A 25,318-nucleotide genomic window follows, 5' to 3' on the forward strand; every position below is an offset into this window, starting at 1 on the left:
CACAGATATAAGTAATGCGGAACTGGAATTTGGGGAATACAATGTGTATAGAAAAGATAGACAGGACAGGAGAGGAGGAGGGGTTATGCTATTAATTAAGAAACACATAAAGTCCAAGGAAGTGAAGCCAGTCGACATCGATGGACAGGGCAGTGTCGAGTCAGTTTGGTGTGACATAAGCATAGGGAAATCAAAATTGAGAGTAGGAGTGTGCTATAGGCCTAATGATTCTGATGAGTATAATAAGATATTGTACAGGGAAATAGAGTGGGCCAGTAAATCAGAGAGTCTTATAATGGGGGATTTTAATTTCCCAGATATTGACTGGAATTTGTGGGTTGGTCACTCGCACACTAGCAAGGCTTTTGTGGATTTATTGGATGATTGTTTTCTACATCAGCATGTTCGTGAGGCAACAAGAGGGAGCAATACTCTTGATCTGATTATCAGTAGTGATTCTTCATGCATTAAGAATCTGCAGATAAATGAACCACTAGGTGGCAGTGATCACAGTGTGTTGAAGTGGGATTTACTCAAGGAGGTAACTACCATCAGAGGTAAAGGGAAGGGTTTTTGTTTTCGTAAAGGCGATTATGATGGTCTGAGACAGTATTTAAATTCTATACAGTGGGACCAACTGATGATGTTACCAACAGCAAACTCAAAATGGGAAGCATTCAAGGAACTAATCTTGGAGGCTACCAGGCTTTACATACCAACTAAGAAATATTGTTCAAGGTTTAGGCCTAAATGGTTGTCAGATGAACTAATGAGACATGTGGCAGAGAAGAAAAATGCATGGGATACATACAAATTAATGGGTGACATGGAAGCCTATGATAGATATAAGTTGGTCTGTAACCAAGTCACAAAGGAGATTAGGCAGGCAAAGGCAGACTACGAAAAATCCTTGGCAAAAGATGCAAAGAAAAACAGAAAAGAGTTCTTTACATATTTGAACTCGAGAAGGAAAGGAATGAATCAGATTGGTCCACTGGATATTGATGGTTCAACAGTTGAGGATCCTGCCCAGATGGCTAACAATCTAAACGAGTATTTTGCATCTACATTCACGCATGAGGAGTTATTCAGGAAGGAGAATGATGTAGGTAAAGTAAACATGGGCAGTGAGCTGGATGATTTTGTAATAACTGAGAGGAAAGTGGAGGAGAGATTGTTGAGGATAAACATAAAAAAGGCACCTGGGGTGGATGGGATCTATCCAGTTATATTAAAGGAGGCAGCAAAGGAAGTATGCAAACCCCTAGCCATAATTATGAGAGCTTCTTTGGACTCAGGGGAGGTACCCATAGACTGGAGATGTGCAAATGTAACCCCAATTCACAAAGGAGGATCAAAGGCTGACACAAGTAATTATAGACCTGTTAGTTTAACTTCTGTTCCAGGTAAATTAATGGAGGCACTGGTTAAAGAAGCACTGCAGGATCATCTAGACAAGAATTCAGTTATAGCTCAGACGCAGCATGGTTTTGTTAAGGGCAGGTCTTGCCTGACCAATTTGATTGGATACTATGATGTAGTCACAAAAGAACTGGATGCAAGGAATAACTTTGATATTATATATTTGGATCTTAGAAAGGCTTTTGATACTGTTGCACATGGAAGACTGCTGCACAAATTGGAGCAGAGTGGTATTGGAGGCAAATTGCTGCTATGGATAAGGGGATGGTTGAGTGGCAGAAGACAGAGAGTGGTAATCAATGGACACTGCTCAACGTGGACTAATGTTATTAGTGGAGTTCCTCAAGGTTCAGTGTTGGGTCCGTTGTTGTTTTCGGTGTTTATGAATGATATTGATGATGGTATATCAAGTTTAATGTCCAAGTTTGCAGATGATACAAAGGTTGGCAGGGTCGTTAAGGACACTACTGATGCTATGCTGCTGCAACAGGATCTGGAAAGGTTGAACAGATGGGCTGAGAGGTGGCAAATGAAGTTTAACATTGACAAATGTAAAGTACTACATATGGGAAACAGTAACCCCCGAGCAACGTATCAACTCTGTGGTACTACACTGACAGTGGTGGAGAATGAAAAGGACCTGGGGGTAATTGTGCAGGCAGATATGAAGTTCTCTGAGCAGTGCAGACGGGCTGCAAGAGTAGCTCATGGTGTCTTGTCAATGATATACAGGAATTTTTCTAGCAGGGATAAGGATGTGATTATTCCCTTGTATAAGGCAATGGTCAGGCCACACCTTGAGTACTGTATACAGGTCTGGAGGCCTCATTTCAGGAAGGATGTAGAGCTGCTGGAACGGGTACAGAGAAGGGCAACAAGATTAGTGAATGGAACAAAGGGTTGCTCTTACGAAGAAAGGCTTAAGTTTTGCAAATTACAGAGTCTGGAGACTAGGCACCGGCGAGGTGATCTGATAGAGGTGTATAAGGCTTTGAATGGTTTGAGCATGCTCAATGCCAATGGGATTCTTCATCTTGCTCAGAATAATCACCTCAGAGGGCATAAATTCAAATTGCGGAAGGACGGATGTCGGATAGATGTGCGGAAATTTGCCTTTGGCCAGCGGGTGGTTGGTTGGTGGAACCGACTTCCATCACTTGTTGTTGAAGTTGATAGCCTAAACAAATTTAAAGCTCAACTGGACAGGTATTTCGAACGAACGGAGGGGTGAAATGGGAGTGGGTTTTTTTTTTTTTTTTTTTTTTGGCTGATGCTGAATAAGCTTGCTTTCTTGCATCATATGCCTCTACTAATGCTAATGCTAATGCTAATATCCCTGGAGCAATATGGCCTTAGTTGCTAATGCTCCTAAAAACCAAACAACAACAACAATGGGTGAGCACATTGTCGTGCAACAAAAACCAACTGCATATCACTTGAAGTTGGAGCCTCGCCTTCAAAATGCACTTTACTAGTCTTTAAAGCACCTGTATGTAGAATGGAACATTGATTCTCTCCCCTTCAGGTACAAATTCCAAATTCCTTATGAATCAGACCAACCCTGTTTGTCAAAAAATTGGATCAGCATCGCCTTGATCCTGGACTTCTGTAAACAAAATTTTTTTTGGGCCTTGATGATGTTATTGAATTCCACTGCATGCTCTGAGGCTTCATCTCTGGGTCGTATTGAAGTACCTAACTCATCTGCAGTGACAGTACAGTCGAGAGAATTAGGATTATTTTGACAAGTCTGGATGAAATCTTTGCATGAGATACTCTTCGTTGCTTCTGCTCATCATTGTGGCTGTGTGGCACAAATTTTGTGCAGGCCTTTCTTTCTGTAAATCTTCTTGCATAATTTACAAATCTTCTCCTTATTCATATCTGTCATCATTCTTTTAGGGTCACGTAATGCCACAATTTTCCAAACTTTTACAACTCTCGTCATTTCAAGAGGTTGACAGTTGCCTACTTCATGGGTCATACTGACATCTGTCACCAATACACAGTTTTAAACATTTCATACAAGTAATGTTTAAATGGTATGTTGAAGTTTAAAGCAGAATTTGGTATTCATTCATTTTCCCATTGCAAAATTGTGACACACAAGGTTGACTCTACTAATGAAATTGCTTGCTACTTGCCACCTGTCAGCCTACTGGACAATCTCTATACCACGATCTGTTGGTGTCAGTTTGAACTACAACATACCATTTCCATTTATTTTCAAACTCATCAAACATAACTTGTTAACAGGAGAGACTGCTTCTACAGGAATGGGATACACTTAAATAAAAAGGGTGCAAGAATATTTGCTGATGCTATCGAGGCAGTTTTAGGTGCGTTGGAAAACTGCTAGCTTGGAAGGATTCACAGACTAAAATTTAAAAAGTAGCCACAGGCAGAGGGGAAGGTGCACTACTTCTATTAGAATAAGCAGCGGCTGGAGCGAGGGGTGCTGGGAGTTTCAGGGACTGATGGCAGTCATCATGAAACAGGTGGGTATATGGGATGTGTTAGTGTAACTAAGAATAAGAATAGGTGCATGTATTCCAATACTAGAAGTATAGTAAATAAATTTGATGAATTTGAAGTGTTGGTCAAGACATCAAAGGCAGATATTGTTGGGATATCAGAGACATGGTGTCACACAGATATTAGGATTGCAGAATTGGAATTTGGGGAGTACAATGTGTACAGAAAGGATAGGAAGGGAGGAGGGGTTATGCTGTTAATTAAGAAAAACATAAAATCAAAAGTGCATCCAGTTGATATAGATGAACAGTGCACTGTTGGGTAAGTTTGGTGTGATATAAGCACTGCGAAAGAAAAAATAAGAGTAGGAGTGTGTTATAGGCCTAATGACTTGAATTAGTACAATGAACAATACAGAGAAATAGAGTGGGCTAGTAAATCAGAATGTCTTATAATGGGGGATTTTAACTTCCCAGATATTGACTGGAACTTGTGGGTTAGTCACTCACACACTAGTAAGACTTTTGTGGATTTATTGAATGATTGTTTTCTGCAGCAGCATATTCAAGAGGCAACCAAAGAGGGTAATACTGTTGATCTGGTTATCAGCAGTGATCATTCGTATATTAAGAATTTGCAGATAAAGGAACCACTAGGTGGCAGTGATCACAGTGTACTGATGTGGGATTTACTTAAAGATATAATTACCATCAGGGGTAAAGGAAAGGGTTTTTGCTTCCATAAAGGTGACTACAGTGGTCTCGAACAGTTTTTAAATTCTGTACAGTGAGAACAACTGATGATGTTACTAACAGCAAATTCTAAGTGGGAAGCATTCAAGGAATTAATCATGGAAGCTACTAAACGTTTCATACCTATTAAGAAATATTGTTCAAGGTTTAGTCCTCAATGGTTGTCAAATGAACTAATGAGACTCGTGGCAAAGAAGAAAAATGCATGGGATGCATATAAATTATCAGGCAACACAGAAGCCTATGGCAGATATAAGCTAGTCTGTAATCAAGTCACAATGGAGGTTAGGCAGGCGAAAGCAGATTATGAGAAATCTTTGGCAAAGGATGCTAAGAAAAATAGCAAGGATTTCTTTACTTATATAAACTCTAAAAGGAAGGGGATGAATCAGATTGGTCCACTTGATATCGATGATTCGACTATTGATGATCCTGCTCAGATAGCAAACAAACTGAATGAATATTTTGCATCTACATTCACACATGAGGAGTTATTAAGAATTGAAAATGCCAGGTTATCAAATTGTAGCAGGGTGCTTAATGATTTTGTAATAACTGAGAGCAAAGTGGAGGAGAAATTGTTGAAGTTAAACATAAGAAAAGGCACCTGGGGTGGATGGGATCTATCCAGTTATATTAAAGGAGGTGGCAAAGGAAGTAAACAAACCCTTAGCCATAATTATGAAAATATCCTTGGACTCACGGGAGATCCCCACGGACTGGAAATGTGAAAATGTATCCCCCAATTCACAAAGGGGGGGGGGTCGAATGGTGACACGAGTAATTACAGACCTGTTAGTTTAACTTCTGTTCCGGGTAAAATAATGGAGGCACTGGTTAAAGAAGCACTGCGGGATCATTTAGACAAGACTGCAGCAATAATTCAGACACATCATGGCTTTGTTAAGGGAAAGTCTTGACTGACAAATTTGATTGGATATTATGATGTGGTTACAAAGGAACTGGATGCAAAAAATAATTTTGATATCAAATGCTTGGATTTCAGGAAAGCTTTTGACACTGTTGCAAATGGAAGACTACTCTACTGTACAAATTGGAGCAGAATAGTATTAAGGGTAAGTTTCTACAATGGATAAAAGGATGGTTGAGTGGGAGAAGACAGAGGGTGGTAATCAATGGGCGCTGCTTTTCGTGGAGTAATATTATTAGTGGAGTCCCACAGGGTTCTGTATTGGGTCCACTGTTGTTTTGTATATTTATCAATGATATTGATGAAGGTATATTAGGCTTAGTGTCGAAGTTTGCAGATGATACAAAGGAGGATTGTTAATGACAGCAATGGCAGTGTGCTACTGCACCAAGATCTAGAAAATTTGGGAAGATGGGCTGAGTGTGCAGTCAGATATGAAGTTTTCTGAGCAGTGCAGACAGGCTGCCAGGGCAGGTCATGGGGTTTTGTCCAAGATATATAGGAATTTTGCTAGCAGGGAAAAGGAGGTGATTGTCCCTCTATATAAGGCAATGGTCGGGCCACACCTTGATTACTGCGTACAGGCCTCATTTTAGGAAGGATGTGGCAGAGAAGAAAAAAGTTAAGAGCATGTACAGAGAAGGGCAACAAGATTAGTGAGGGGAATGAAGGGATCCTCTTACCAAGAGACGCTTAAGTTCTGAAAATTGCAGCAGCTGGAGACTAGGTACCTGCAAGGTGATCTGATTGAGGTGTATAAGGCCTTGAATAGGTTGAGCATGCTAAATTCTGATGGGATTCTTCCACTTGTTCAGATTACGAACCTAAGGGGGCATAAATTCAAATTGAGGAAAGACAGCTGTAGAATAGATGTGCGGAAATTTGCCTTTAGCCAGCGGGTGTTTAATTGCTGGAACAAACTTCCATCTGTCATTGTGGAAGTTTGATGAATTTGAGGTATTGCTCAAAGCATCAAAGGCGGATATTGTTGGGATATCAGAGACGTGGTGTCACACAGATATAAGTAATGCAGAACTGGAATTTGGGGAGTACAACGTCTACAGAAAGGATAGACAGGATAGGAAGGGAGGAGGGGTTATGCTATTAGTTAAGAAACATATAAAATCCAAGGAAGTGAAGCCAGTCGACATCGCTGGACAGTGCAGTGTCGAGTCAGTTTGGTGTGACATAAGCTAGTTAGTTAGTTAGTTATTTGGTTTTTAGGAGCATTAGCAACTAAGGCCATATTGCTCCAGGATATGCGGTGGTCATTCCCTGACCTTTCCGCATCCTCCATATTTGGTGGTGACGGGCTCGAACCCCGGTCTAATCAAGAAGCGTGTGCTACGCACTGCTGCTCCTTCCCACCTGGCTACGGAGGCGCCATAGTGTGACATAAGCATTGGGAGATCAAACTTGAGAGTAGGAGTGTGTTATTGGCCTAATGACTCTGATGAGTATAATAAGAAACCATACAGGGAAATAGAGTGGGCCAGTAAATCAAAGAGTCTTATAATGGGGGATTTTAATTTCCCAGATATTGACTGGAATTTGTGGATTGGTCACTCACACACACTAGCAAGGCTTTTGTGGATTTATTGGATGATTGTTTTCTAAATCAGCATGTTCGGGAGGCAACTAGAGGGAGCAATACTCTTGATTTGATTATCAGTAGTGATTCTTCATGCATTAAGAATCTGCAGATACAGGAACCACTAGGTGGCAGTGATCACAGTGTGCTGAAGTGGGATTTACTCAAGGAGGTAACTACCATCAGGGGTAAAGGGAAGGGTTATTGCTTTCATAAAGGCGACTACGATGGTCTGAGACTATTTAAATTCTATACAGTGGGACCAACTGATGATGCTACCAACAGCAAACTCAAAATGGGAAGCATTCAAAGAACTTATCTTGGAAGCTACTAGGCTTTTCATACCAACTAAGAAATATTGTTCAAGGTTCAGGCCTAAATGGATGTCAGATGAACTAATGAGACATATGGCAGAGAAGAAAAATGCATGGGATACATATAAATTAACATATGACACAGAGGCCTATGATAGATATAAGTTGATCTGTAACCAAGTTACAAAGGAGGTTAGGCAGGCGAAGGCAGATTACGAGAAATTTTTGGCAATGGATGCAAAAAAAAACAGCAAGGAGTTCTTTACTTATGTAAACTCTAGAAGGAAGGGGATGAATCAGATTGGTCCACTTGATATCGATGGTTCAACTGTTCATGATCCTGCTCAGGTAGCTAACAAACTAAATCAATATTTTGCATCTACATTCACACATGAGGAGTTATTCAGGAAGTGGAATGCCATAATTGAAGTAAACACTGGCAGTGATCTAGATGATCTTGTCATAATTGAGAATAAAGTGGAGGAGAAATTGTTGAAGATGCTCAGGTAGCTAACAAACTAAATGAATATTTTCCATCGACATTCACACATGAGGAGTTATTCAGAGAGGGGAATGCCAGAGGTGTATTCAACTCTGGCAGTAAGCTAGAGAATCTTGTAATAACTGAGAGGAAAGTGGAGGAGAAATTGTTAAAGATAAATACAAGAAAGGCACCTGGGGTGGATGGGATCTATCCAGTTATATTAAAGGAGGCAGCAAAGGAAGTAAGCAATTGTTGTTGTTTGTTATTTTGAGCATTAGCAACTAAGGCCATATTGCTCCGGGATATGCGGTGGTCATTCCCTGACCTTTCCGCATCCTCCGTATGTGGTGGTGACGGGCTCGAACCCCGGTCTAATCAAGAAGCGTGTGCTACGCACTGCTGCTCCTTCCCACCTGGCTACGGAGGCGCCAGGAAGTAAGCAATCCGTTAGCCATGATTATGAGAGCTTCCTTGGACGCGGGGGAGGTACCCACAGACTGGAGGTGTGCAAATGTAACCCCAATTCACAAAGGAGGATCAAAGGTTGACACAAGTAATTATAGACCTGTGAGTTTAACTTCTGTTCCAGGAAAATTAATGGAATCACTGGTTAAAAAAGCACTGCAGGATCATCTTGACAAGAATTCAGTTATAGCTCAGACACAGCATGGTTTTGTTAAGGGAAGGTCTTTTTGCCTGACCAATTTGATTGGATACTATGATGTAGTCACAAAAGAATTGGATGCATTGAATAACTTTGATATTATATATTCGGATCTTAGAAAGGCTTTTGATACTTTTGCACATGGAAGACTGCTGCACAAATTGGAGCAGTGTGGCATTGGTGGCAAATTGTTGCTATGGATAAAGGGATGGTTGAGTGGCAGAAGACAGAGAGTGGTAATCAATGAACACTGCTAATCGTGGAGTCCCTCAGAGTTCAGTGTTGGGTCCATTGTTGTTTTCTGTATTTATAAATAATATTGATGATGGTATATCAAGCTTAATGTCCAAGTTTGCAGACGATAGAAAGGTTGGCAGGGTTGTTAAGGACGCTACTGACGCTATGCTGCTGCAACAGGATCTGGAAAGGTTGAGCAGATGGGCTGAGAGGTGGCAAATGAAGTTTAACATTGACAAATGTAAAGTACTACATATGGGAAACAGCAACCCCAGAGCAACGTATCAACTCTGTGGTACTACACTGACAGTGGTAGAGAATGAAAAGGACCTGGAGGTAATTGTGCAGGCAGATATGAAGTTCTCTGAGCAGTGCAGACGGGCTGCAAGAGTAGCTCACTGTGTCTTATCAATGATATACAGGAATTTTTCTAGCAGGGATTGGGGGGGTGATTATTCCCTTGTATAAGGCAATGGTCAGGCCGCACCTTGAGTACTGTATACAGGTCTGGAGGCCTCATTTCAAGAAGGATATAAAGCTGCTGGAACGAGTACAGAGAAGGGCAACAAGATTAGTGAATGGAACAAAGGACTGCTCTTATGAAGAAAGGCTTAAGTTTTGCAAATTACAGTGTCTGGCGACTAGGCACTGGCAAGGTGATCTGATAGAGATGTATAAAGCCTTGAACGGTTTGAGCGTGCTCAGTGCCGGTGGGATTCTTCCTCTTAGTCAGAATAATCACCTGAGAGGGCTTAAATTGAAATTGAGGAAAGACAGATGAAGGATAGATATGCTGAAATTTGCCTTTATCCAGCGGGTAGTTGCTTGGTGGAACAGACTTCCATCCCTTGTTGTGGAAGTTGATAGCCTAAATAAATTTAAGGCTCAGCTGGACAGGTATTTCGAATGAACGGAGTGGTGAAGTGGAAGGGGTTTTTTTTTTTTTTTTTTTTTTTTGGCTGATGCTGCATAAGCTTGCTTTCTTGCATCATATGCCTCTACTAATGCTAATGCTAAAAGTTGATAGGTTAAATAAATTTAAGTAGGAACTGGATGAACATTTAGAGGGACTGGTTGTGTGAATTTTTTTTTTGGCTAATACTACATAAGCTCGCTTCCTTGCATCACATGCCACTATTACTATTACTATAACCACAACAGCATCAATGCAGGAACTTCATTGCTACACCTCATTTATGTAAATATATATGTATAGATATGTATATACATAAATTTCAACTAAATTTATTTTCTTACCGTCTGTAGCTTTCCCTTTGTAGACACCGTCTGACCGAAACCCTAGAGTCGAGTTTAATTGGTGCTGTTGCTCTTGTAAAGCATATAATTCCCTACTTATCTGATGCCACCCTTATGGATTTCTTACAGGTAATAATTTGATATTATCCATTCTAAGGTGAAATTTAAATTTGATTCCTCTACTTTTTACATGTACTCATATAAGATAAATATAAACACTTTATTCAGAGAACTTTGACTTTACGCTGAATGGAGACTTTGGATCATTTGGTTACCATGCTCTGTTGCTATCAGCATTGAAAGACTACTCATCACGAACTCATTGGGAAAAAAAAAGATTTTCAGGGAAGCAAATTAGTGCTTCTGGAGTCAAACAGCTTTCATTGTATTTGTGATCAAAGGCAATGTTTGGAGCTTTTATGGCTTAAACTGACGTCTTTTAGGTAATGCAGTGAACTATTTCTCAGCTGACACTGATGTTTATTGCTAGCTTTCTCACTGACTGATAAGAATTACAGATTAATTATTGTTTGATTTTGTGGCATTTTGAAGAGAGAGAGAGATTCACAATTTGCAGGTGACCTGATAATGATATTGGACAATAAATCAGATGCACCAAGGTCTCACAAAATCATTGATTTGTTTTGCTTACCATACTGTTCCTGATGAGTATTATTATCTCACACTGATGCACTGTAGACTCGGAGTTGGATGACCTTCTTGTTTATCAAAATTATTCAAAACCAAAAATTTTAGTGATACCAAATCAGTAGTGGAATCCAAAAATAGAAGCTTACAAAACTAAAATAAAAAATTTGAATAAAATAATAAAAGTTTATTAACATGGAATGATTTTTAAATTTTTAGCAAACTATTATTAGTAATCAGCATGATTTTTGTACTACTAAATGCTTTTCTCTGATGAAATAGTAACTTTTTAACTTTTACAATTCTAGGATTTCCTTATAAAAGATATATTGTATCCTATTGTACGCCTTGTGTCATCGCTCAGATTTACATTTCCAGGATGTAGTCACTCCCGTTCACTTATCACATATAAGCTGATAGATACCATATATCTGATTGGCCTTCGAATTGGTTTTGAAATGACACGTAAACATCTCTCCGCGCTTCTACGAAGGTTTTTCTCATGTTTTGATAATGCTTATGGTTATAACTCGTCTAGTACAAGTTCCAGTTTAGAAGCCTCAACCACTGAAACTGCAGGTAAATTGAATGTTCATCCTTTTCTTATACCAAATTAACAATTGTTGATCCATTTTTTTAGCCATTCTTTAATTTAAAAAAAAAGTGGACAATTTTTTTTATAATTAGTTTTTATTTAATTTTTATTGAATCAAATACAAATTAGTAAATTGCTCACCAATGTAGTATATTAGAGAGAATTTCATCTAGCCTGTTTCACTTACTATATTTCACACATAAAAAATTGTTTTTAAAGATTGTAATACTGCTGTAGTGGAAATTGTTATCACTAATTTCCAGGTGGCACCATGTTTTTGTTAGTCCTATTATATCAGCATTAGTTATTCTAACCAGGAATTCAAATTCATCCATTTTATTGACACCACTCCTGACACTATTGCAGACACAGTTGAGACTAAGTAATCTTCTATAGTTTACTACCCTGACACACCCCCTGAAGTTACTTAAGTTAGTATCCCAAGCTTTATTTTCCCACTCATTTGAAATTTTGCTACCCTCAGAACATCTTATCAACATCAGCTGTTATGGCAATAAACAAGAATTCATGAGGTGAGTACAAGCATTACTTTGACCCTCATCATCAGATAAATGTAGATCTAAATTATCCTTCTCCCTCCCCCCAACTATTAGTTATCCTGAATCCTTAGGGTATCCTCAGGGAAAAAAAAAGAGGGCGCTGACTCTCTTTAAAAGTTACAGCTGTCAGTTACAGGCTCCGCAAAAACGATAAGTGTTTGCCTTTTATTTACATGATTGTTATTTTATATTGTACTTAATACGTAGTCATATAGTTATAGTTACGCTGGTTATTTTTTATTTTAATTTAGATAACGAGTTTTTGTGGATTTTACTTACCATAGGTAAAACCGTTATATTCGTTCGAATTTTGCAGCCATTGTTTTTGTATATAGTGGTAGGGAATTCAAATTTTTTAATTGAGGTAGCTAGGTAGCTCTAATGCATAATTATATAGTAATACGCTTCACTGTTTCTATTTAATAGTTTCTATTCAAATACTATTGACATTTAATTTATTGATTTTATTAATTTAAACTACCATGCCCCAAACTAGAGCAGCAAAGCAACGGGCACAAAGTGGCAGGAGTGCTGTGACTCGAGGGAGAACTGAGGGGGGCGATTCTCCAACGCATCACAGCCTAAAAAAATATGCAACTTGTGAAATGTTTGCCGAACCCTCTGGAACGGAACATGATATTGCCATGGGGGATGTCTTTGTGTGTGTGCGATGTAAGGAGTGTAAGGAAATCAGGCGACAACTCAGCGTTGTTATGGGCCTATATGCGAGTTTGAGGGACAGGGTGGATGCCCTCGAAAGATCTAAATTGAGGAGACCATCAGGCTCTCAGCTGCCCACATCAACGCCAGAGCTTGCACTTGGTCATCACGCAACACAGCGGCAACCCCTAAGGCAGAATGCGCTGGTCCCACAGGAACTAGTAGTTGTTGGTGACTCTATTGTCAGGGAAACGGGGAACATGCTTTGTAAAAAGGATAGGTGGAACAGGACCAGGGTATGTCTGCCAGGGGCAAAGGTTGATGACGTTGTAGAGCGGATATCATCTTTCAAGGGCACAAAAGGTGATATAGTTGTACACGTTGGCACTAATGATATTAAGAGTAGGAGACCGGCAGAATTACTCAACAAGTACAGGTCACTGTTGAAAAAAAGCCGTGAAATAGGGTTGAATTTGAAAGTGTCTGCAATTCTGCCCAGACACGATAGGAGGGAGTACATGATGAGAGCCTTGTCGATCAATTCGGCCCTGGAAAGATTGTGCAAGGCTCAAGGGGTAGAATTTTTTTCAGCCTGGACTGTACTTCTTAACAGGAGAGATTGCTTCTACAGGGATGGAATACACTTAAATAGAAAGGGTGCAAGAATATTTGCTGATGCTATCGAGGCAGTGTTAGGTGGGTCGGAAAACTGCTAGCTTGGGGGGATACAAAGACTAACAGTTTAACAGTAACCGCAGGCAGAGGTGAAGGTGATTCTTGCACAACTTCTATTAGAATAAGAAGCGACCTGGAGCGAGGGGTGTTGGGGGTTTCAGGGACGGATGGCAGTCATCATGGAATAGTTGGGTATATGGGATGTGTTAGAGTAACAAGGAATAGGCATAGGAGCATGTATGCTTGCATGTATAGCAATGCTAGAAGTATAGTAAATAAATTTGATGAATTTGAAGTGTTGGTCAAGGCATCAAAGGCAGATATTTTTGGGATAACAGAGACGTGGTGTCACAAAGATATAAGGAATGCAGAACTGGAATTTGGGGAGTACAATGTGTACAGAAAGGATAGGCAGGACAGAAAGGGAGGAGGTGTTATGCTGTTAATTAAGAAAAACATAAAATCAAAGGAAGTGCACCCCGTTAATATAGATGAACAGTGCACTGTTGAGTCAGTTTGGTGTGAGATAAGCACTGCGAAAGGAAAAATAAGAGTAGGAGTGTGTTATAGGCCTAATGACTTGAATGAGTACAATGAACAATTGTACAGAGAAATAGAGTGGGCCAGTAAACCAGAATGTCTTATAATGGGGGATTTTAACTTCCCAGATATTGACTGGAACTTGTGGGTTGGTCACTCACATACTAGTCAGACTTTTGTGGATTTATTGGATGATTGTTTTCTGCAGCAGCATGTTCGAGAGGCAACCAGAGAAAGTAATACTCTTGATCTGGTTATCAGCAGTGATCATTCATGTATTAAGAATTTGCAGATAAAGGAACCACTAGGTGGCAGTGATCACAGTGTGCTGAAGTGGGATTTACTCAAAGAGGTAACTACCGTCAGGGGTAAAGGAAAGGGTTTTTGCTTCCGTAAAGGTGAGTACAGTGGTCTCAGACAGTTTTTAAATTCTGTACAGTGGGATCAACTGACGATGTTACCAACAGCAAATTCTAAGTGGGAAGCATTCAAGGAATTAATCGTGGAAGCTACTAGACTTTTCATACCGATTAAGAAATATTGTTCAAAGTTTAGGCCTAAATGGTTATCAAATGAACTAATGAAACTCGTGACAGAGAAGAAAAATGCATGGGATGCATATAAATTATCAGGCGACACAGAAGCCTATGGCAGATATAAGCTAGTCTGTAATCAGGTCACAAAGGAGGTTCGGCAGGCGAAGGCGGATTACGAGAAATCTTTGGCAAAAGATGCTAAGAAAAACAGCAAGGATTTCTTTACTTATATAAACTCTAAAAGGAAGGGGATGAATATGATTGGTCCACTTGACATCGATGGTTCGACTGTTGATGATCCTGCTCAGATAGCAAACAAACTGAATGAGTATTTTGCATCTACATTCACACGTGAGGAATTATTACAGTTTGAAAATGGAAGAAGGTTATCAAATTGTAGCAGTGTGCTTAATGATTTTGTAATAACTGAGAGCAAAGTGGAGGAGAAATTGTTGAAGTTAAACATAAGAAAGGCACCTGGGGTGGATGGGATCTATCCAGTTATATTAAAGGAGGCGGCAAAGCAACTAAGCAAACCCTTAGCCATAATTATGAGAGCATCCTTGAACTCAGGGGAGGTTCCCACTGACTGGAGATGTGCAAATGTATCCCCAATTCACAAAGGTGGATCGAAGGGTGACACGAGTAATTACAGACCAGTTAGTTTAACTTCTGTTCCGGGAAAAATAATGGAGTCACTGGTTAAAGATGCATTGCAGGATCATCTAGGCAAGACTGCAGCAATAATTCAGACACAGCATGGGTTTGTTAAGGGTAAGTCTTGTCTGACAAATTTGATTGGTTATTATGATGCGGTCACAAAGGAACTGGATGCAAAAAATAATTTTGATATCATATACTTGGATTTCAGGAAAGCTTTTGACACTGTTGCGCATGGAAGACTACTGTACAAATTGGAGCAGAATGGTATTAAGGGTAAGTTGCTACAATGGATAAAAGGATGGTTAAGTGGGAGAAGACAGAGGGTGGTAATCAATGGGTGCTGCTCTTCGTGGACTAATGTTATTAGTGGAGTCCCACAGGGTTCGGTGTTGGGTCCACTGTTGTTTTGTGTATTTATCAATGATATTGATGAAGGTATATCAGGCTTAATGTCGAAGTTTGCAGATGACACAAAGGTTGGCAGTGTGCTACTGCAACAGGATCTAGATAATTTGGGCAGATGGGCTAAGAAGTGGCAACTTGACAAATGCAAAGTACTGCATATGGGTAGAAGTAACCCCAGAGAAACGTACCAACTGTGTGGTACTACACTTAAGGTGGTAGAAAATGAAAAAGACCTGGGAGTAATTGTGCAGTCAGATATGAAGTTTTCTGAGCAATGCAGAAAGGCTGCCAGGGCAGGTCATGGGGTTTTGTCAATGATATATAGGAATTTTGCTAGCAGGGAAAAGGAGGTGATTGTCCCTCTGTATAAGGCAATGGTCAGGCCACGCCTTGAGTACTGCGTACAGGTCTGGAGGCCTCATTTTAGGAAGGATGTAGATTTGCTTGAGCGTGTACAGAGAAGAGCAACACGACTGGTGAGGGGAATGAAGGGATCCTCTTACCAAGAGAGGCTTAAGTTCTGCAAATTGCAGTGGCTGGAGACTAGGCACCTGCACGGTGATCTGATTGAGGTCTATAAGGCCTTGAATGGGTTGAGCACGCTGAATTCTGATGGGATCCTTCCACTTGTTCAGATTACGAACCTACGGGGACATAAGTTCAAATTAAGAAAGGACAGATGTAGAATAGATGTGCGGAAATTTGCCTTTAGCCAGCGGGTGGTTAATTGCTGGAACAAACTTCCATCTGTCGTTGTGGAAGTTGATAGGTTAAATAAATTTAAGGAGGAACTGGACAGGCATTTGGAGGGAATGGTGTGATTTTTTTTTTTTTTTTTTTTGGCTGATGCTGCATAAGCTCCTACACTTGCTTTCTTGCATCACGCGCCACTACTACTACTACTAATATTACTCAGTGATACTGGCAAAAATCCTTGCACCTTTGTTCAAATGAATACCATCTCTACAGAATAGGTTCTTTCTTGCCTAAAATGTGGGCCACACTGATAAAAATTTGCTCCTACGGCCTTGCAGATTCCCTCAAGTCTCGAGTTAATCTACAGTGCTTTCAGTATATAATCCTTCCTATTGTGTCTGGGCAGAATTACAGACACATTCACATTCTGACTTAACTCGCGGCATTTTTTTCAGCATTGTCCTATATTTCTCCAACAGATGGTCAGGTCGTGTACACTTAATATCATTAGCTCCCACATTAATAATAATTCTCTCTTTATCTCCCTTAAAATCTGACAATCAGTCGGTAACATCATCAATTGTTGCTCCTGGCAAACACATTTTGGTTCTGGACCACCTATCTTTATTACAGAAAATGTTTCTTGAGTCTCCCAATTAAACTGGATCACCTTCAACCAGAGCAGCCTGCACTTGACTGTTCTTTTCTGGGACCGGAATCAGAGATGCATCACTTGGTAGGTCTGGAGATACTTGAGTCCCTGATGAGCTCCCAGTTGCATTTGTTTCTAGGGCAAGCACTCATTTCTTTGGTGATTCAAATTCTTCTCATGATGCACCAAGTTGTAATTTGAGATCGGTACAGTACTTACGTCAGCTTTAAAGAAAAGGATCACCAGATAAACTAGATCTGTCTACTAGACCAGCCTTAGAATACATGCCACAGGCTGTACAATTGACGAAGTTGCTACTCACACTGGAAATACCAGCAGGCATATCCATTTGAGTTACAGTGTCCCCGGACTTTGTATTATAAGTGGATCTTGTAGCAACCATATATGAACTTTATAAAGATTACAAAATTTAAATGTACAAGATATTACAGAATTTATCTTAACAAAATATTGTAGAAATTAAACTGTTGACAAAACTTAAATCACTAAAGAAGTTAAATTTAAGCTACCAAACAAAAGTTATGAAATTCCTGCCAAAATATTGATAAAATTCACCAGTAGTTCAAAGATAGCTTAATTAATTTCTAACTAACTAACATACTATAATGTTTAGATTAATGCTGCATGTTAGTTATAGGATATTGCAACTTTTTTAGGCATCTTTCCTTATTCTACAGATGACTATCTTGAGATCTTGAACTCTGAAACTAATGAATATATTGTTGGAAACCTAGTGAAGATAAGCACCGTGCTTTCAGCTGATAAAAAAACTTCATTGGATTTCTCTCCTCATTCAGATCAGAAATCAGAAAGGCGATTCCTGGTTCCTGGAGTCATTTCATTTTATTTAGGATATATTCCCTTTTCCTTCAACAATTTTGTATTTTTTTTTTCCATTTTGCTATACTGTTTTACTTTATTAGCCTTTGTTCACAGAGAAAACTTGTTTACAGATAGGCTTTGTACGAATGTTGTAACAGAATCTTAAAATAATGCATATAGTTAAATAATAATAATCTACTTGTTCTTATTGAAGTACTAAGAAAAAATACTAAGATAAGTCTTAAATATTTCTATAACATATATATATTTTACTGGATATTCTGTCAAACTATTTAATGTAAATTATTGTTGAATGGTATTAGTTTGCCATTTTTAGCATTTCTTTTATAAATTAATCAAATATTTTATATATAATAGTAAATAATTTTTACATTAACTAGCCTTTGTGAAATTATGTAAGATTAGTATTTTCTTTATTATATATTTAATAACTGCTTCTGAACCTAACCTTTGTAAAGCTTGCTTTATTGTTATCATCACTCTTTTTATAATATGCGGAGTGATTCTAAAGTAATTTCCTACTTTTAAATATGAATAACTAAAAAATTGTAGATCATACCAAGAAAAAACAATTTTTTGCATTCTAATCAGTACATTTAGAAGTTTTTTTAAACATTAAAAAATTATTTTGAAATTTTACCACAAGGGAGATAAAAAGTTGATTCACACCAATAAACAAATTAACTTTTTCATTTGTTATAAAAAAAAGGAATGGCTCTGGGATTAGAGAAGAATATTTGCACATTGTGATTTTATTCTTTGTTGTCAAGATAATAATGCTTGAAGCTATAACTTAAGTAATAAGTCCAGTGAAGTTTGTTTTAAAATGTTGCCCAAAGATAAAGCACTTTTAATTTAGCTTTATTACAAGAATGGAAATAGTGTTGTTGCAGCCCTCAGAGTATAACAAAGACAAAAATGACTGAAGGCCTTGTTCAAGAAGAACCATATTAAATATTATAAAGCATTTCGAAGAAGGCTATCTAACTCCCGAGCCTAGAAGTGGTTATCTGCCAGCATCACACAAAGTGATTTGGAGACTTGATAAGGCACAACAACTCTTTTAGATTTTGAAGGATGCAATCTATTAGGAGATAGTGAACATTTCATCAAAAATTTTGAAAGCTGTGGAGAACATAATGCCTAGTCTTGATTTCTTATTAGAAAATAATAATGGACAAGTGAAGATTTCAGTGTTATTAAAGATTGGTGAAAACTTTTATTTTTCAAAATTAATCACTTTGCACCTGCCACTGGTGGTCAAATTTTGAACTAATTTTCTCCTACATATACTGATCACAATGCATTTCCACAATAGAAACTGCCCTACAGGATACAGCAGCCTCCTGGGGCTAGAAATGTGGTTCGTTTAGGAAAATTTAACCATATTTCTAGAGAACACAATCATAAATAAAAACTGCTTGTGAAAGTCTTTCATGACCAACTTTTGTATAAATTGGATCAATGGCAAGTTACCCCTTGCCATTGATCCAAATTGAATAAAGGGGCTAAGTTGAAGATAGTGGCCATTAAATGACCACTACTCTTCATGAATTAGTGTCATAAGTTGTACTCCATGAGGTTCAGTGCTAGTTCTCTACTGTTTCTGATATTTTATTAATGGCATTGATGTGAGTATTTCAATTTCTGATGATGTAGAGATGGACTGGGAGTTCTTCCTCAATAAGACTGACAAATATTCATATTTTTTGAGCAACTGTGATGAACTAATGCCTGGTGGGTGACTAAAATAAACAGTGCTGCTCTCCAAGGCCAATTGTGAAGAAAAACAGCCAACAGTATTCATATCACATCCATTATAGCCATGTACACATGTATAAGAAAGAAAGAAACTGTAAACATGGACAGGTATTTCGAATGAACGGAGGGGTGAAGTGGAAGTTTTTTTTTTTTTTTTTTTTGGCTGATGCTGCATGAGCTTGCTTTCTTGCATCATCATATGCCTCTACTAATGCTAATGCTAAGGTGAGTTTAATCAGCTATAGTCATGTATCATCACATGACAGTCCTCATTGCTCATGAGAAATAACATCAAATGCAGTGAGACATTAACATGTGAGGTGGAATTGTTGGCAACATGCTACGTGATCACCTGGAAGGTAACAGATCGAGTAGGACATTGTTGCTGACAATTCAGAATCTTTTTCAGAACTTAGATGGTACTGACAGTTCAGAATACGACAATTCAGAATTTTGCAAAAGCTAGTGTACATCCAGCCTTTGTTGAATCTGCATGTGGGCTGTGATTCTAGCATGTTGGGGCACTAGCACATTTTGTAGGTACAGCATCATTTAGACATTTGCACCCCTTCCCCCAGTGATCGATTTATTGTGGTGGCTATACCATCGCAGCCATAATAAATAAATAAATCTTTGTTGCCAAAGATAAAAATACTAACAGTGAAGTATGTATATGAAGACAAAGTTCCCTCCACAGCCGAAAAAATGGTCGGGGATTGACATAATCTCTTGCCTTTAATTCTTGAACTACTTTCCTTGGGGGAGTGGGAGGGCCGAGCCATCTGAAGAAATTGGAATACCATGTGCCAATTAACAGCATGCAGGACATGCTGCCATTACTACTGTACATCCCAATATGTGGGCAAACAAGTGTACCTCAGTGTTCAAGCCTGTTATTTTGATCATTTGCTCCTGTAAGTGACTGCAAAAAAAAAATACTGGAATAACTTTGCATATGTTAAATAAAGCATCCCATTTTCTATTTGACTTTTTTTGTTTTTTTTTTCATTCTTTATTATTTTTTTCTCTTAGGATGCAATATCTCTTTTATTATACACAAAGTTTGCATTTTGTATACTAATTTTGTAGTATTGTTTTTTACTGGGTGATTTGGCACATCATACATGAAAACATATTCTGTGTATTTCATAATGCAGTGAGCTGGCAAAACAAATTTAGTTCAGTTCACTTTTATATTATGGAATTTTTATTTTTCTGGATCCTAAAAGCAGTATTTCAGTAAATTAATTACTATGGTTGATGACATCTGGAAGTTTTTGTGAGATCTCATGTGCAAAATTTGCTTGTTATTCATGAAATTAAATATAGGTTCTCTATGACAGTTTAATAGGTTTACTGCTTCTTGCTTGTTTAAAGAAGTCCCAGTTAAAATTCTGTTGGAAGTTGGAGAAATTTTCAATGAGGTTGTAGTTACATGATTTCAGATTGAATGATGGACCTCGATTTTTCAGCATGCAATATGCAAATTGGCCTGTAATCACATTTGTAAAGATATAATACACAACCATGTGAATCAGACCATATGCTGCTACTGTTGTCATAATTATTTTTTGGGTACAAAGTTACTACCACGTTAGTCAAGATTTTTTCAGCTCTGGTGAATGTTTTCATTTAATTTAGTTGTTTTATTGACTTAATTGTTATACTAAATTATAAGTAGCTTTATAGTTCTAGCCAAGCTCCATGGTTTATTTTGAATTTAGATAGCGATTTTGAAAGTTAATACTTAGTCTCTGTAGATTTTATGTTCCTAACTTGCCGCCATTGTTATACGATATGCAATACCGTAAGGTTTAAAGTAAAACTAGATAGAGAAATACGTAGCAATGTATTAGAAATTTGTTATATTAGTATAGTATTATCAATAAAATTTATTAATCGTATTAAATTTCATTGTTAATTAAATTATACTTAAACGGAATCACGACCCAGACTAGAGCAGCAAAGCAGCGTTCACAGAATAGCCAGTGCTATGGCTCGCGGGAGAACAGAAGGGGGTGATTCTCCCACTCATCACAGTCTAAAACAATGCGCGAAATGTGAAATTTTTGCAAACTTGTCTAGAACAGGACATGATCTAGCCAAGGAGGATGTCTTTGTGTGTGCTAGGTGCAGAGACTGAAGAAATTAGGTGCCAACTCAGCGTTCGGATGGGCATCTACGAGAGTTTGAGGTGTAGGGTAAATGCCCTCAAGGAAATTAATATGAGGGGCACATCACGCTCTCAGCTGCCCAACTCAATGCCAGAGCTCACTCCTGTGCATTGGGCAACACAGCGGCAATCTCCAAGGCAGAATGAGCTGGTCCCACGGGGTCTAGTTATTGTCAGTGACTCTCTTGTCTGGGAGACGGGGAATATAGTATGCAAAAATGATAGGTGGTACAGGACCAGGGTATGTCTGCCAGGGGCAAAAGTTGATGACGTTGTACAGCAGATATCATCTTTTAAGGGCACAAAAGGTGATATTATTGTACGGTTGGCACTAATGACCTTAAGTGTAAGAGATCTGCAGATTTACTTAACAAGTACAGGTCAATTTTGAAAAAAAGTTGTGAGTTAGGGTTAAATTTGAAAGTGTCTTCAATTCTGCCCAGACGCGATAGGATGGAGTATATGATGAAAGCCTTGTCAATCAATTCGTCCCTGGAGAGATTGTGCAAGGCTCACGGGGTAGAAATTTTTTCAGCGTGGTCTGTGCTTGCTAACAAGAGTCTCTCCTGTTAGCAAGGAGCAGTCTCCTGACTGCTTCTACAGGGATGGGATACACTTAAATAGAAAGGGTGAAAAAATATTTTCTGATGCTATCAAGGCAGTGTTAGGTGTGTCGGAAAACTGCTAGTTTGGGGGATTCACAGACTAAAAGATTAACGGTAGCTGCAGGCAGAAGCGAAAATGATTCTTGCACTGCTTCTATTGTAATGAGCAGCAGCCTAGAGAGCAGTTGCTTGGGATTTCAAGAGCTGCTGGGAGTCATCGTGGAACAAGTAAATACATGGGCTGTGTTTGGGTAACTAAGAGTAAGAACAAGTGCATGTACACTAAATACTAGAAGTACAGTAAATAAAATTGATGAATTTGAAGTGCTGATCAAGACATCAAAGGCAGATATTGTTGGGATATCAGAGACATGGTGTGTCACAGGCATTTGGAGGGAATGGTGTGATTTTTTTTTTTTTTTTTTTTGGCTGATGCTGCATAAGCTCGTACACTTGCTTTCTTGCATCAAATGCCACTGCTACTACTACTACTACTACTACTACACAGATATAAGCAGTGCAGAATTAGAATTTGGAGAGTACAATGTGTACAGAAAAGACAGACAGGGTAGGAAGGGAGGAGGGGTTATGCTGTTAGTTAAGAAACACAAAATCTAAGGAAGTGCATCCAGTTGACAGGGGTGGACAGTGCAAAGTTGAGTCTATTGAGTGCTGTGACAAACACTGGGAAAGGGAAAATGGTGGACATTGCAATGTTGAGTCTGTTTAGTGTGATATAAACACTGGGAAAGGGAAAATGGTGGACATTGCAATGTTGAGCCTGTTTAGTATGACATAAACATTGGGAAAGGGAAAATGAGAGTTGGAGTACGTTATAGGCCTAATGATGCTGATGAGTACAATGAACAGCTGTGCAGAGAAATAGAATGGTCCAGTAAATCAATGTCTTGTAATGGAGGATTTTAACTTTCCAGATATTGACTGGAAATTGTGGGTTGGTCACTCGCATGCTGGCAAGACTTTTGTGGATTTATTGGAGGATTGTTTTCTACAGCAACATGTTCGAGGAGCAACCAGAGGAAGTAATACCCTTGATCTGATTATCAGCAGTGATGATGCATGCATTAGCAGGCTTAATATCAGGCTTAATGTCCAAGTTTGCAGATGATACAAAGGTTGGCAGAGTTATTAATGACATTATGCTACTGCAGCAGGATCTAAAAAAGTTAGGCAGATAGGCTGAGAAGTGGCAACTGAAGTTTAACTTTGACAAATGCAAAGTACTACATATGGGTAGTAGTAACCCAAGAGAAACATACCAACTCTGTGGTAATACACTCAGGGAGGTGAAGAATGAAAAAGACCTGGGGGTAATTGTGCAGTCAGATACGAAGTTGTCTGGTCAGTACAGATGGGAATTCCTATATCTGGTCAGTACAGATATAGGAATTTTGCTAGCCGAGACAAGGTGGTGATTATCCCTTTGTATAAAGCCATGGTCAGGCCATACCTTGAGTACTGTATACAGGTCTGGATTCCTCATTTTAGGAAGGATGTAAAGTTGCTAGAACGAGTACAGAGAAAGGCAACAAGATTGATGAGAGGAACAAAGGGGTGCGCTTATGAAGAAAGGCTTAAGTTCTGCAAGTTGCAGCATCTGGAGACTAGGCACCTGCAAGGTGATCTGATTGAGGTGTATAAGGCTTTGAATGGTTTGAGCAGACTCAGTGCTGACGGGATACTTCGCGCCTCCGTAGCCAGGTGGGAAGGAGCAGCAGTGTGTAGCACACGCTTCTTGATTAGACCGGGGTTCGAGCCCGTCACCACCAAATACGGAGGATGCGGAAAGGTCAGGGAATGACCACCGCATGTTCTCGGAGCAATATGGCCTTAGTTGCTAATGCTCCTAAAAACTAAACAACAACAACGGGATACTTCCGCTTGTTCAGACTAAGAACCTGATGGGACATAGATTCAAATTGAGGAAAGAAAGACAGTTGCAGAATAAATGTGCTCAGGTTTGCCTTTTGCCAACGGGTAGTTGATAGCCGGAACACACTTCCATCTGTTGTTATGGAAGTTTGATAGCTTAAATAGATAGAAAGCAAGCTTATGCAGCTGATGCTGTTGTAAGCTTGCTTTCTTGCATCGTATGCCTGAACTAATGCTAATGCTAATTATTTTGATTTATATAATGCATTGGTATCTAAGGCCATATTGTGCTGTGTCTGTCTTTACAAGTGTGTGTTCATGGCCTGATTTGTATGTTATGCAAACTGAGAAACCTGGAATAACTCGTGGAAAACCCTATCTCCTTTGAAACCTGATATTAGCTAATAGGCTGTAGTTAGCCAATCTCCACCTGAGAGTGGCTAACTGCAACCCAATTGAAGAGACCTTTGAGAATTTCTTCAATCTTTGAGGAATTCAAACCCAGACTTCTCCTAGTGAGTAGAAAGTGACTAACCAATACTCTACTGTTATGGAGGACATACCATAGCTACTGGTACACTGTGGCAGAAGTGGTCAGTTGTGCAGAGGATTCTTAAAAAAAGGAGAAAAAAAATGACACAAAATATAGTATAAAATTTTTACAGGAAGAAGAAAATTATTAATAACTGTAGAGGTTATATTATAAGATAAATTAGTACTGCGAAATTTTCTAATTAATTTACAAAAATAAGTTACTGCCACTAAATAGCTATATAACTTCCTTTAATTGCCAATAATTAATATATAACAGAAGTGCACTGTTGCAATATTTGTCAAGTATCATGAAACAAAATTGAAATCTGTACTTGGTGTTATAGGTGTAACTTGTCTTGTAAATATATATATATATATATATATATTTTTTTTTTTTTGATAATGGAGATGTTTCTGGTCATTCATTAAAAGCTTTCAGTTAATTGATGGAAACTAACTAAGAGAGGGCGCTGACTCTCTTTAAAAATTACAGCTGTGAATTACAGGCTCCGAAAAAGCGATAAGTGTTTGCCTTTTTATTTACCTGATTGCTATTTTATATTGTACTTTATACATAGTCTTATAGTTATTGTTACGCTGGTTATTTTTAATTTAGATAAAGAGTTTTTGTAGATTACTACTTAATATACGTAAAACCGTTATTTTGTTTGAATCTTGCAGCCATTGTTTTTGTATAGAGTGGTAGGGAATTCAAATTTTTAATTGTGTTA

At 38.6% G+C, this 25,318-nt stretch overlaps 1 protein-coding gene across 1 annotated transcript in view; it reads left to right on the forward strand.

Annotated features, from left to right (window-relative positions):
• Wdr81 (WD repeat domain 81) overlaps nt 1-25,318 on the forward strand; it is a 290,101-nt gene that overhangs the window by 185,821 nt on the left and 78,962 nt on the right. The window contains exons 18-19 of the mRNA XM_090376768.1: nt 10,137-10,256; nt 11,084-11,354. Of these exons, the coding sequence (XP_090232894.1) occupies nt 10,137-10,256; nt 11,084-11,354 (391 nt within the window). The remainder of the gene's footprint in view (nt 1-10,136; nt 10,257-11,083; nt 11,355-25,318) is intronic.

The sequence above is a fragment of the Mastigoproctus giganteus genome, chromosome 6 (assembly GCF_048544385.1).
Source record: "Mastigoproctus giganteus isolate SK-2022 chromosome 6, ASM4854438v1, whole genome shotgun sequence".
Taxonomy (NCBI): domain Eukaryota; kingdom Metazoa; phylum Arthropoda; class Arachnida; order Uropygi; family Thelyphonidae; genus Mastigoproctus; species Mastigoproctus giganteus.